This window comes from Geotrypetes seraphini, chromosome 5, assembly GCF_902459505.1.
Source record: "Geotrypetes seraphini chromosome 5, aGeoSer1.1, whole genome shotgun sequence".
NCBI classification, from domain to species: Eukaryota; Metazoa; Chordata; class Amphibia; order Gymnophiona; family Dermophiidae; genus Geotrypetes; species Geotrypetes seraphini.
Window position 1 is genome coordinate 98,617,675 of NC_047088.1, and position 14,102 is coordinate 98,631,776.

Here is a 14,102-nt window from a genome sequence, read left to right on the forward strand (position 1 = left end):
TACTTGCTCTCTAGCATCGGCAGCAGCCTGCGGTTAGGTAATGATGAGTTGCTGGAAGGGCTTCACAGGCTATTTACACTTTTTTTAAAAAATTGATATTATTAATGAACCATATATTTTGATCCAGGGGGCCTGTTCTGACTCACAGGCTATAGTTGCCTATCCCTGATATATACATTACAACTTCTGTCTCATGAGGGAGCTTTGCAATACATCTTGTTTTCTTTCTTTTTCCAGATTCCTCTCTCAGCCACTGCCACTTCACGTTCATCCACGCTGTCCTTCACAAGCCCTCGAACCACCTCGCTAACGCCTCTCCCTTCAACAAAGCTTCACCCGCCAGCCATCCTGAGCGCAGTGCCTCAGCAGATGTTCAGCGATACAGGGGAAGGCAGTGGAGAGGATGGACTGGATGGAGATGATGATGATCTAGTTATTGACATTCCAGAATAAATATATAATCTCAGAATGGATCATCTTTGAGGAAGAAAGGAATTCAATCAGAGCAATGAAAATTCCTTTAGCTGAGTTCCTAGCCATGTATCAGCAAAAGGAGCTGCTTCTTAAGGGGGCCTTGTATTAAATACAAAGCGGCTGTTCTAAGGCAGTTTTAGGGAACACTGATGCCACCTGGGATCTGTTTTTGAAGAATGAAGCTGTTTCTACGAATATTCCCACAGATTACAGATTCATTTTCTCTTGTGGTCTCTGCATCCCGAGTCATGCCACTGTTATCTGTAACATCCTGTTGAATAAACTGTTTGGTTTTACATGCCATTTGTGCATATATTTCCACATTTTAAGTGAAATGTAGTAGATGATTTGCTTTGATGTGTGTTGTACAGCAGGGTTCCTGGTCCCTTTGGATGCTAAATAAATATGTGATTCACCTTAAAATATTCTACCCTGCCATTTCTGTTCAGTAAGTAACGGTACAAGCTTTCCCCCTTATATTCATGAACCTTGGAAAAATAATTGCAGAGGTAAAAGAATTGGACTATTTGACACTTCCAACTCTGTATCACAGATCAAAAAAAGTTGAAAAAAAGTTTTCTGTTTCAAGTGCATTTATCTGTAAGAGCAGAACTTAAACATGCAAAACACAAAACAACATATAAATCATAGGATACAAATTACTCTCCATGAATACAAGGCTACATTTCAAATGTGTTAAATTCTGCTGCTCTTTTAACCCCCCTCCCCCCCTTTTACGAAGCCACGTTAGGATTTTTTATTGGTGGCTGTAGCGGTATTAGGAACTTTATGAGTGTTGGCGCTAATACCACCGCGACTGGTGATAAAAATGCCTTAACACAGCTTTGTAAAAGGAGGCCTAACTGTAGACTGCTCCCCTGCCTTCCCCTGTGTTAACAAACAGAAAGACAAAGAAAACTACATAGCAGAAACAGAGGAAGAAGGGGAGAAATCCTTTCTTCCAGAAGCAGAACTTTTTGTTATATTTTAAATTTTCTTAAAGGTGCAAGTGAAGTTTGGGAGTGATGGAAGCCCGACGTATTTAATTAAAGTGAATTCACTTCTTGTGGAGGAGGTATTTTGTCTAACAGCGCCCTGTAAGAAAACTCTGTACAAGAGGCAATAATTGCAAGTAAACTCCAGTAAAATATGGAGAATGCAAGGGCTGAGGTTTCTTTCCTACAAAGAATTACAGTACACACCGTCATCTCTCACTGGTAGCAACATGGGACTACAGTTCCCAGAATACACTGGGGCAAGGCAACAATACAGACACTACCTCTGAAAATTCTCTGGACAACTTACAGTAAAATTTAACATACAGAGAAGTTAGTTTTGCATAATAAGAGTATTTTTTTGCACAATAATTAGAAAATGCTGCATAATCCCTCCAAACCCTCCCCCCTTTGCAAAAAAAAAAAAAAAACCACATGAATGCGCACATTCCAAAATGCCCCATCACAAAAATACAGTCCAGCCCTGACAATAACAATGCAGAAATCACAAACATCAAAAGGTACACACTCAAGTAAAAAAACGTGCAAAGAATTGTGTATGTGTCCCTGTATTTGAGTGTAAGAATATTTCCATACTTGTATGATAAATTTGCCTGTCTCTGAGGATGTGATCTTGTATCGCTGCATGTTTATATATCTGGTAGGGATGTATATTCATTAGCATGCATTCATATTATTAACATGCCTTAAAAGTTTAATTTGTGCTAAATTGATTGTGTGTTCTAACATATGAATTAACATGCTTTAAATTGATTAATACATGTTAAAAGTTTTATTAAAATGAATGTGTAAATTAACCCAACAAAACTCTGAAAATCAGAAGACAAGCCCAAATGAACCAAATGTTTTTGGCTTGTACACATCCCTTATATCTTTGACTGAAGATGTGCCCTTGTAGTTGTAGGGTATTCATAAACAAGTACTTGTGGAAGTGTGAAAATTTAACGAAATGCGCATCCCCAAATCCTTGTAAACTTGAAAACCCCATCAAAGAAATGGAGCCTTTATAACCAGCCCTCAAGTCTTAGCACAGATCATTAGCTAGCAAGAAAGAAAAACAAGGATGGAGCTAGAAATATGAGGGAAAGTTAGGGGTAATGCATTACTTTGGCAACACATACAAACTGTCATGCCAGCAAAGTTCCTTAAATCTGTTAAAGAGTCAGGACTAGTACTAGAGTCAAATTTAGAAACAGAGAATGTAGCCCAGAAGAGAGAAGAACCAAAATTGAAGTTGCTGTCTCCTCTAGGTGCACCCCCTATCTCATCCAATTGGAAGACTTGTCTCAGTCACTAAAGGTAGATCCTGGAAGCTCATTGGTTAGGGTATGCCAGTGCTCCATCTTCTTGTTCAGGTAACTGATGCACTCTGTCCAGTGTTTCAAACATTCACCTTTTGTATTCATTCCCAAGGTAACTCCACCTAAGGCAGTGAGGAATGAGGAGAGAAAAGGATTAGTGCTGCAATATTGAAACAGCCCACATACAGTATAATGTATACTTGAATATAAACCCATCTGAATATAAACAGAGATACCATTTTTGCCCCACCCCCTTTTTAGGGGAACAATAGTGCTGAATAGTCCACCATTCCTCCCACCTCCTGCTAGTATTTCCCATCCTCCACTGTGCCATCAGCCACTCCCAACCCCCCACCAACAGAGCTTTCCTGCCAGCTGCAATAGCATCACCCCCCTGAACCAGCAGCACCACCCCCACGAACCCCCCCAAACTGGCAGAGTTCCTCTTCCGCTTTCCCCCAGAACAGGCATGACCCCCTCCCCTTCCAGATTCAACAGAGGGATCCCAGGCCTCTACATGCTTCCCTGGTGGTCTAGTAGCATGTTGGGGCAGGAGTGATACCCACCTGCTCAGGCTCTCTCAGCAGTAAAAATGGTTGCCAAGACTGCAGCCTTGCTAGCAGTTTTTACTTCTTTGAAAGCCTGGGCAGGAGTGAGTAGGAATTACTCCTACCTGAACATGCCACTAGACCACCAGGGAGCATGGTGAGACCTGGGGTCCTTTCATTGGGTCCTTGCACTAGGTCTTGGAGGGGGGATCGGGCCTGTTCAGGGGGAGGGAAAAGAAGGAGGGAAATGCTGCTGATTTGGGTGTGGTAGTGATGATGTTCAGGAGGGGCAACCACGCATGCTAACGGCTCGAGGTCTGCCAGTTCGGGGGTGGGGAGGGTTGATACTGTTGCTGGTTTGGGGGTGGGTGGTGGTGGCAAAAGAACATTGCTGGGAGGAATACAACATCAGGGGGAGGGAAGACTCAAATATAAACTGAGATCCCAATTTTTTACACCCCAAAATCTTAGTTTATATTCAAGTATATATGAGTGAAATGGTATATATGGTAATAGAGAAATAGAATCTATGCTGGCAGATAAAGACTGTTAAGTTTCATCTAGGCGGCTCAGCATTCCTTCTTGGTGTATTGCCATAGAATCAATTGATCTCTGGCTTTCCCCTCATTTGTTTGCAACTAAAAAATTTGTATTAACACAATTGATACAAAAACTGGATATCATTTTTGTTTACATAACTTCCACTTTCATGCAGCCACTACCTTTCTGTGAAGAAATATTTTTGAGTTACTTATGTCTCTCTCCTTGGAGCCTTATCTATAACTTTAGGGTCTAGACTCTAGAGCAGACATTTATACATAGAGGGCCACATTAATGTCAATACTAACCTTAGTGGGTCCCAATATTATGTAACATCAGAACTAGAAATGCATAGGGCTTCATAGGCCTGTGATAAATAAGTAAAATTTTAACTAAAAACAATGGAAACAAATTGCTTGAGTGGCTATACTGAAAATATTTGTGAAATTCAGTATTTATGAGGGCATTCAATAATATATCTAGGAAAGAAAGTTTTTAAAAGATTTTTATTTTTCAATATAGTCCCTTGATAGCTCCAATACACTTCATCCACTTTCCCTGCAATGACTTTAACCCCTTTAAAAAGAATTCTTCTGTTTGACCTTCAAACCAGGACGTCACAGCTTCCTTGACATCTTCATCACTTGAAAACTGCTGTCCACGGAGAGATTTCTTCAAAACTCAGAACAGGAAATAATCCAAGATAGCTAGGTCAGGATTGTAGAGTGGATGGTTCAACTGCTGAAACCCACATGCTCAGATGGCACCAGTGCATTGTGAAGAAGAAGCAGCCTGCTGTGAGTTTTCTTTGTCTTTTCTCCATGATTGACTCCTACAAAGCAATCATTGTGTTGGCATAACTCTCCCCGGTTACAGTTATCTTGTGTAGTATGAACTCCAGAAGCAAAAGTCCTTCATCATCCCAGAAGACAGCTGCCATGACATTGCCTGCAGATTTTTCTGTCTTGAACATTTTGGGATGGGCGATGACTTGTGCTTCCATTGCATTGACTTCATTTTGAACTCAGGATCTCTGTGATAAACCCAAGTCTCATTTCCAGTCACCAAATGATGAAAACAATTCACTTGGTCTTCATGGAGCATCACCAAGTTCTTGTGGCCTTCTGACATGGCATCAGCATTCTTGGAATCCATCTTACACTAATCTTGAATATGCCCAACTTTTCATGAATTATTTTCCAAACTACCTGCTGAGATGTCCATTTCTTCAGCTATTCGGGAAACCTTAAATCATCTGTCTGACAAAATTAAATCCTCAACTTTCTTGCACATTTCTGTGAAGTTGCTTCCACAGGCCGTCCAGGGCGAGGGTCATCTTCAGTGGACTCTACCCCATTTAAACTGCCTGCTCCAAAATTTTGCTTTGTAGGATGTTGGGGCACATTCACCATAGTCAAAAAAACAAAGGGAATCCACTGAAACAAAAAAAAAACCCAGTGGAAACAATGATCTTGGCATAATAATTTATTTGAAATCTTCACAAATAGAAGCAATGCAGACAAATAATAAATCCGTATGACACACAAGGTAAATATGGTATGGACCTGACGGTCTGTGTTTTGGTCATAAGGGGTCCAATTCAGTATTGCCACAAAAGTTATGTTATGCAGAAAAAGCATCCAGAAAACTGTGTGATGATAGGAGAAAAGCTGCAGGCATGGGTAGTGTATGATCCCACAAAAAGCAGTTCTAAATTTTCTTGGCTAACTATGTGAGTATGACATTGCATATTGGTCATACTTGCATAACTTGCAAGTGCTGCTGATGACCTGGATATTCAGTCCTGATGCCTGGATAGGGCACAGCATTGAAAACCAGTTCTTAATTAAAGTAGGGGTAAAATACCTTTCCAAAAATTGTACAGTAATACAAAGGATGTAGATCATACACAACTAGTCTCAAAAAGGTACCTTTTGAGACCAGTTGTGAACGATCTACATCCTTCGCACTACTAAACCGCTTGCCACTCCTTTTCAAAAAAATAACAGAACATGACCAAATTGATGCAAAATACATCAAGGGCTTCTTTTACTAAGCTACACTAGCGGTTTTAGCGTGCGCTAGACGCTAATGCCACCATTGAGCTGGCATTAGTTTTTACGTGTAGCGCAGGGGGCAGCATGTGCTAAAAACGCTAGCGCACCTTCGTAAAAGGAGCCCCAAGTTTGAAGATGGGCTAGATAGAACCAGGGGATCCAGAGAAATAATGGTCTCCCAAAAATGCCCCAGTGCATTTTAGTCATAGAAGCAATTCCAGTTTCACCTGCAACATAGATTTTCTGTAGACTGTAGGATTGATAAGTACACAAGTGGGTGACATCATTGTGCACTGCCAGGAAGGAACAGCTGTATCAGAGTTCAGAATATAGTGTAAAATTCTGAACATGTGTGGCCCTTCCCAAGTGCAGAAGTCTCAGCTGTTCAGTTAATTCTCTAGCATATGATTAATGTAATACCCAGGGATGCAAGAGGGATTGTGTGCTGTCTACAGAAAATACCTATTACAGGTTGTCACATAGTGGGTCCCATTCCATGGGCAGATGACCCCACTGGGCGCTAATCATGGTTCTGGCATGCCTTCAAGAGTTGAAAGCCCTGTTCTGGTGATAACCTTTACGCTGGCAATGCTCAAACATAGTAACATAGTAGATGACAGCAGATAAAGACCCGAATGGTCCATCCAGTCTGCCCAACCTGATTCAATTTAAATTTTTTAAAAAATTTTTTTCTTCTTTGTTATTTCTGGGCAAGAATCCAAAGCTCTACCCGGTACTGTGCTTGGGTTCCTACTGCTGAAATCTCCATTAAAACCTACTCCAGCCCATCTACACCCTCCCAGCCATTGAAGCCCTCCCCAGTCCATCCTCCACCAAATGGTCATATACAGACACAGACCGTGCAAGTCTGCCCAGTACTGGCCTTAGTTCAATTTTTAATATTATTTTCTGATTCTAGATCCTCTGTGTTCATACCACGCTTCTTTGAACTCAATCACAGTTTTACTCTCCACCACCTCTCTCGGGAGCGCATTCCAGGCATCCACCACCTTCTCTATAAAGTAGAATTTCCTAACATTGCCTTTGAATCTACCACCCCTCAACCTCAAATTATGTCCTCTGGTTTTACCATTTTCCTTTCTCTGGAAAAGATTATGTTCTACGTTAATACCCTTCAAGTATTTGAACGTCTGAATCATATCTCCCCTGTCTCTCCTTTCCTCTAGGGTAGGGGTGTCCAATGTCGGTCCTCGAGGGCCGCAGTCCAGTCGGGTTTTCAAGATTTCCCCAATGAATATTCATGAGATCTATTTGCATGCACTGCTTTCATTGTATGCTAATAGATCTCATGCATATTCATTGGGGAAATCCTGAAAACCCGACTGGATTGCGGCCCTCGAGGACCGACATTGGACACCCCTGCTCTAGGGTATACATATTCAGGGCTTCCAGTCTCTCCTCATTCGTCTTCTGGCGCAAGCCTCCTATCATTTTCTTCGCCCTCCTCTGGACTGCTTCAAGTCTTCTTACGTCTTTTGCCAGATACGGTCTCCAAAACTGAACACAATACTCCAAGTGGGACCTTACCAATGACCTGTACAGGGGCATCAACACCTTCTTCCTTCTACTGGCTACACCTCTCTTTATACAGTTCAGCATCCTTCTGGCAGCAGCCACTGCCTTGTCACACTGTTTTTTCACCTTTAGATCTTCGGACACTATCATCCCAAGGTCCCTCTCTCCGTCTGTGCATATCAGCTTCTCTCCTCCCAGCATATACGGTTCCTTCCGATTATTAATCCCCAAATGCATTACTCAGCATTTCTTTGCATTGAATTATAGTTGCCAGGCATTAGACCATTCCTCTAACTTTTGCAGATCCTTTTTCATATTTTCCACTCCCTCTTTGGTGTCTACTCTGTTACAAATCTTGGTATCATCTGCAAAAAGGCACACTTTTCCTTCTAACACTTCTGCAATGTCACTCACAAACATATTGAACAGGATCGACCCCAGCACCGAACCCTGGGGGACTCGACTACTCACCTTTCCTTCCTCTGAGTGACTTCCATTAACTACCACCCTCTGGCGTCTATCCGACAGCCAGTTTCTAACCCAGTTCACCACTTTGGGTCCTAATTTCAGCCCTTCAAGTTTGTTCAACAGCCTCCTATGAGGAACTGTATCAAAGGCTTTGCTGAAATCTAAGTAAATTACATCTAGCAAATGTCCTTGATCCAGCTCTCTGGTCACCCAATCAAAAAATTCAATCAGGTTCGTATGGCACGATTTACCTTTTGTAAAGCCATGTTGTTCTAGATTCAAGAAAGTACACTATGCTTTCTTTCAGCAACACTTCTATTATTTTTCCAACAACTGAAGTGAGGCTCACCAGCCTGTAGTTTCCTGCTTCATCCGTGTGACCACTTTTATGAATAAGGACCACATCCGCTCTCCTCCAATCCTCAGGAATCACTCCCGTCTCTCCATTTGTGAGGACCAGATCCAATATCTCTTTTTCCCTTGTGGGTTCCGTCACCATTTGTCTGAGCAGAGCCTCTTGAAAGGCATCCACAATCTCCCTACTTCTTTCCGATTCCGCAGATTCCAGTCTGCATCCGGCAGGTTGAAATCTCCCAACAGCAGAACCTCCTCTTTCCTTCCAAAATTTTGGATATCCACGATCAGATCCTTATCAATTTGCTGCGATTGAGTTGGCGGTCTATAAACTATACCCACATAGATAGTAGTTCCATCTTCTCTTTTCAGAGCGATCCATATCGCTTCTTCCTTTCCCCAGGTCCCTTGCATTTTGGTCGCTTGGTTATTGATCTTTACATAGAGAGCTACTCCTCCACCTTTTTGACCATCTCTTTCCTTCCTAAAAAGATTATATCCCAGTATGTTTGCATCCCATCCATGGGATTTACTGAACCATGTCTCTGTGATAGCGACAATATCTAGATCTGCCTCTAACATCAGAGCTTGCAGATCATGAACTTTGTTGCTTAGACTGCGAGCATTTGTGGTCATCGCTTTCCAGCTATTTTTCAGCGGTAATCTCCTTTTTTGTATGGATTTTTGTTTCGTTTCACTTTCCGTTGCAATACTAAGAAATGAGTTTCTGATATTGACCACAGTTCAGTCACTGGTAAGATGGAGTGGTTATTTATTCAGTACACAGAAACTTTCAAAACATTTAAGCTAAAAAAGGTAGTTTCAGTTCACTTGCTTAGTACTCCCAGCTTCCTATATGCCAGGGCATCACAGTTCAAGTTTCAAGTTTATAAAAGTTTGTTATACCTCCAAATCAGGTTTCAAGGCGGTGTACATCTAATAAATATATTAAAAAATAACAAAAGCGTATAACATCAATTCACAGTATAACAAAAAAACCCCCCTAAAAACCAAGCATTAATTTATACAAATTAATACAGAGACAAACAACAAGGAAGAAAAACATACGAAAAACAAAAGGAACAGGGAGAACTACAATGTATTAAAAAACAGAAAGGAGAAGGGAAGTTACTAGAGGGAGGGAAAAACCTTAAATTGTAAGCTGAAAGAATTGAAGGGGAAAAACATCCTTAAGAGGACGGTTATGGCCCAAAGGCATCTTGAAACAGAAAGGTTTTCAACTTTGATTTGAAGTGATTAAGGGTTGTTTCCTCTCTCAAGTGGGCTGGTGCAGAATTCCAAATCAAAAGAGCAGGAATTCTATGAGCATCGGAGCATTTACTGCACCGGCTCACACTAGAGACCTCTAGCGCAGCTTGATAAAAGGGGCCCAAAGATTGTACCAATAATATGTTATTTTTATAGTGAGTGTTCTTGCTATACCTCTGTTCAGCTGTTTATTTTACTGGATAGGCAGTAAAAACTTGAAAAATAAATAAACAAATGTTTACTTTTTAGCTGGATTAAAAAGAGGCATTTCTAAGGATGTGTTTAGGTTGGAGGGAAAAGAATGCATGTACATTTGGGACTTTTACAGTTTATGCACATTCTGTAGCGCCTGGCAGACTGGTATAGTCCTTACGAATGGGTATATATCTCATTATGACCAGCAGGTGGAGACTGAAACAAAACTGTGGAATAGTACATAAGAAGTACCTTCCCCTATTCCTGTCAGTCTTCTTTCAGTCTCAGCAGGTGTGAGGAGCTGTACCCATCTTCCTTGGTAGGGCTGATGGACCTATGTTGTAAACAGTTTCATATTTTACAGTTAATACACATTAACAGCAAAAGACCCACAGTAGCTGCAAAACTTCTATTTTAACTGTTGGTGGTATCCCCAGTACTTAGCAGAACTGCCTTCTTCCAAACATAGAACAGTGATCACCATCATGCATTAACTGCACAGCCACTAATGCAGGCTGCATTTAGCTACAACTCTGGAGATGTGGTTAACTGCTCCATGTTATATGTTATGTTAATTGCAAAGTGCACACCACACCCCTTTGAGAACTGACCCACTTGTCTCCTTATCTTTATGCCACACAAGTCACAACTTGCATTTTAGGCTCCAATAGGAAGTTTTTAACTCTATACCCTATTGCTTTAGCCCTTTTTTGTTCCTCCTTACTATAATCATTTGTAGTTCTACCCCTTCTTCCCCCGAGCCTCAAGTAAGTAATGTTGATGTCAGTTACTACACGTTCGATTACTCCATTTTTTATTATGGAAATCGCTTAGAAATTTTATAAGCATTGTATCAAATTTTTTAATAAAACTTGAAACTCGATGTGAATTTGAATTCCTATGTTGTGTGTTTAATATAGCACTTGACATGCAGTGTTAACATGCCACATAAACTTTTTAAAAATCTGTACAGTAACATCCCACATACTTTAAAACTCACACTATAACACCTATCATGGTTTAGTAAATAAGCCCTTTGACTATATAAATGTACACATGCTGTTTTACCCAGCTTGCCAACAGAAATAGCAAGTGCACATTCTGTGGTCATTCATATGTGCATTAACTTCCTGGGTAATTTCCCTTTGAAAATTGACCACAAGGAACACATGTACAACTGTGGATACAAACCTTTCAACTAGAATGGGTTACTGAAAACTGCTCCCTTTCAGAGTAATTTTTTAAAATTTTAAATATCTTTATTGAGGCAACAAACAGATTGCCATTTACAAGATAAGCAGCATAGTGCACCTGAAAATGCATACCACACATTCCAGTCTCCCCACACACAGACACAGCAAGCCATAATATACCGCCATCATCCCAAAACCACAACAATCATACCACAACATCCAACCCCCACACAGAGTAATCTTTTAAGAGCGTTGAGCTTGCAGACCAGCATTTTACATGCTAACATAGGTGTTTATAAAATTAACCTGGTGTATACATTTATAAAAATTGGTGCTATGAAACCACATGCAGAATAAATGTAAGAATTGCTGGGAGTGGAAAATGGGACAAGATTGACACTTACACACAGTGGTGTACCTAGGGTATGTGACACCCGGGCCCATCATTTTTTGACACCCCCTTCCCACCCTCCTTGTAAAAAACATATTTTTTGTAATAACCATGAAACGGAATAAATGGTCAGAATAGAAACAAACTACAGAAAATTGGTATTAATGGTGATGATCTGTCCTTAAATAACCCTGGAGATGATATGGAAAAATGTGCTTCCCAAGATAAAAGAAATTAATGAAAACAAGATAAATAAAAGGACTTACACGAACTATTTGTGACAGGTGCACAGGGCTCACTGCGCTGTGGTTTGATGGACGAGACTGAGGATATTACATACGATTTTTGTCATTTTTTGCATTTTGGTTTTTTTATTTTCACATTTTGTGTTTTTTTGTATTAGGTTTCAGGGAGATTTTCTTTGGGGTGATTTTCTCTCCTTTTGCTTTAATCTGGGGATGATTGTGCTCCCGATTATTTTGTAACATATACATATTTTTCTATACAAATCACATATAATATAAGGACAATATGATGTACGGGGCAGGGTTTATTTAGATTTATTTCTAAGTGCTTGACACTTCATAAACACCTGCCCGGGGCCAACGGTTGTTACGAGGGCACTGGGTCCGTACTGATTGATCCTTTTATTTATCTTGTTTTCATTAATTTCTTTTATCTTGGGAAGCACATTTTTCCATATCATCTCCAGGGTTATTTAAGGACAGATCATCACTATTAATACCAATTTTCTGTAGTTTGGACTATCGTTGTTATTGGTATTTATATTTATATTTTGGTTTCTTTTTGGCCAGAAGAGAAACAGACAGTGAAAATTTTCTTTTATTGAACCTCATATATGTAACCATTATTCCAAACATTACATAACAACATAAATTACGTCTGAATTGTCATGACATCAGAAGTACATATGGAGTAGTTACAGGTGATGCTTGGGACAGTTCTGATTGTGCTAGTTTGGTTTTATGTGTTTTTTGAATAAAAGGGATTTTATTTCTTTTTTGAAGGTTTTGTAGTCTATGGTCGAGGTCAATAGGCTGTAGAGTTGGGGGTCGAGTGTTGCAGCTCGAATGGCTAGGAGATTGTCCAACAGTTTTTTTCTTTTGACATTTTTGGTTGGAGGGTGTGTGAATGGTGCGTGAGTTCTCCTATGTCTGGTTGAGGTGGATTGAATTATTTAGCTGAAGAAATTAGTTACCCCCCCATTCCACACACATTAATTCTCTTCCATTTTTGTTCCCATTATAAAAAAACACTGATAAGTTCCAATAAAAAAAATACATTAAAATAAGAAGTGAAAACAAAGGCCCCTACAGATGAGAACATAACATAAGAATAGCCTAACTGGGTCAGACCAATGGTCCATCATGCCTAGTAGCCCATTCTCATGGTAGCCAATCAGGTCACTAGTACCTTGTCAAAACCCAAAGAGTAGTAACATTCCATGCTACCGATCCAGGGCAAGCAGACACTCCCCCCATGTCTTAATAACAGACTATGGACTTTTCCTCCAGGAATTTGTCCAAATCTTTCTTAAAACCAGCTACGCTATCTGCTTTTACCATAACTTCTGGTCACTTCATTTTTAAGCTTAGATCTTTCTTTCCAAACAGAGACCTTGCTAGATGTCAAATACAGCACAAGGTAACTTCACACGGACTTAGCTGTGCAGGAAATGTGAATCTCCTCATACACCCACCATATAGTGCAAAAATGTGCAAAGGTCTGGTTTTTTCTTTCGATCACTACATAGCCTAATGCCACACAAGCAGCGCTGTTACAAACATATTCTGAAGGTCAATGCTAAGATTAACAAAGTTTCCTTCCTTGGACCACAAGGAGATACTAACAAACCACTGGAAGAGATCCCAAAACATTACCCAGGCACGACACCCAAAGACCCATTCAGTGTGTGAACCAGTTGAGTGGACCAACTGGGGGGTGGAAATGGGCCCGGAATTTGCTCAGCAGAATTTCCCAGACCACCTCTTCCTCTCAACACATTGACACGCTGCCACCACCACCACCACCACTAGGAACGCCTCACCGGGTAGGCCAGCAATGCTTATAAACTTTATAAAACACATTATTATATTTTCTTATAAAGCACATATTTTAACTGAACTCTCTGACATCCTCAGCCTTGCCATTCACAAAAACAGAAGGAAGAAAAGTTCCCATTTCCTGCTGTCTCATGTCTCCGGCCTATACAATATTTTTCTTCTGCAGACCCTTAAAAAGTCTGACCAAATCCTCGTTTCACTTGCATTATAAAGTACTGAGGATGCCATCTCTCCCCAATCCCAGGTCCTAAAGTCTAAGACAGTAGCGCAAACTAGTGCTGCCCGATTCAGGAAAAAAAATTTCAATTCGATTCAGCCTATTGAATTGGTTTATTGATTCAATTTTCCTGCCCAATTGGGTGTTTTTTTCAAACATCCTGGTGGGTTTATTTTATAGCTTTTTCACCCCCTTTGGCTTCTCCTAACCACACTGGTGCTGTGGTGTAAATAAAATAAAGAAACAAAAAGGACTTTTCCTCTCTCTCTTAAATCCTAGCTCACGTTTGCAGTCTAACACCAGCTCTGGCAGGATACACATTTCAAATCTGACATATTGTAATCTCAAAACAGAAAATAAAATTAATGTTCTACTTTTTGTTGTCTGGTTATTTTTCAAATCTTGTTGGTCCAAGGCTCTGGTTGTCTTCTGATAACTTGCTTGCCAGGGTCTCCTTCT

The 14,102-nt window shown here is 40.4% G+C and overlaps 2 protein-coding genes across 7 annotated transcripts in view; one reads left to right on the forward strand and one right to left on the reverse strand.

Moving 5' to 3' along the window:
• INO80E (INO80 complex subunit E) overlaps positions 1–1,891 on the forward strand; it is a 66,139-nt gene extending 64,248 nt beyond the window's left edge. For all 3 annotated transcript variants that reach the window (XM_033945559.1, XM_033945557.1, XM_033945558.1), the window contains one exon: positions 238–1,891. In XM_033945559.1, the coding sequence (XP_033801450.1) occupies positions 238–453 (216 nt within the window). In that variant the 3' untranslated portion in view covers positions 454–1,891. The remainder of the gene's footprint in view (positions 1–237) is intronic.
• Position 1,892: 1 nt separating this feature from the next.
• DOC2A (double C2 domain alpha) overlaps positions 1,893–14,102 on the reverse strand; it is a 180,049-nt gene continuing 167,839 nt past the window's right edge. For all 4 annotated transcript variants that reach the window (XM_033945556.1, XM_033945554.1, XM_033945555.1 and 1 more), the window contains one exon: positions 1,893–2,913. In XM_033945556.1, coding sequence (XP_033801447.1) covers positions 2,777–2,913 — 137 coding nt within the window. In that variant the 3' untranslated portion in view covers positions 1,893–2,776. The remainder of the gene's footprint in view (positions 2,914–14,102) is intronic.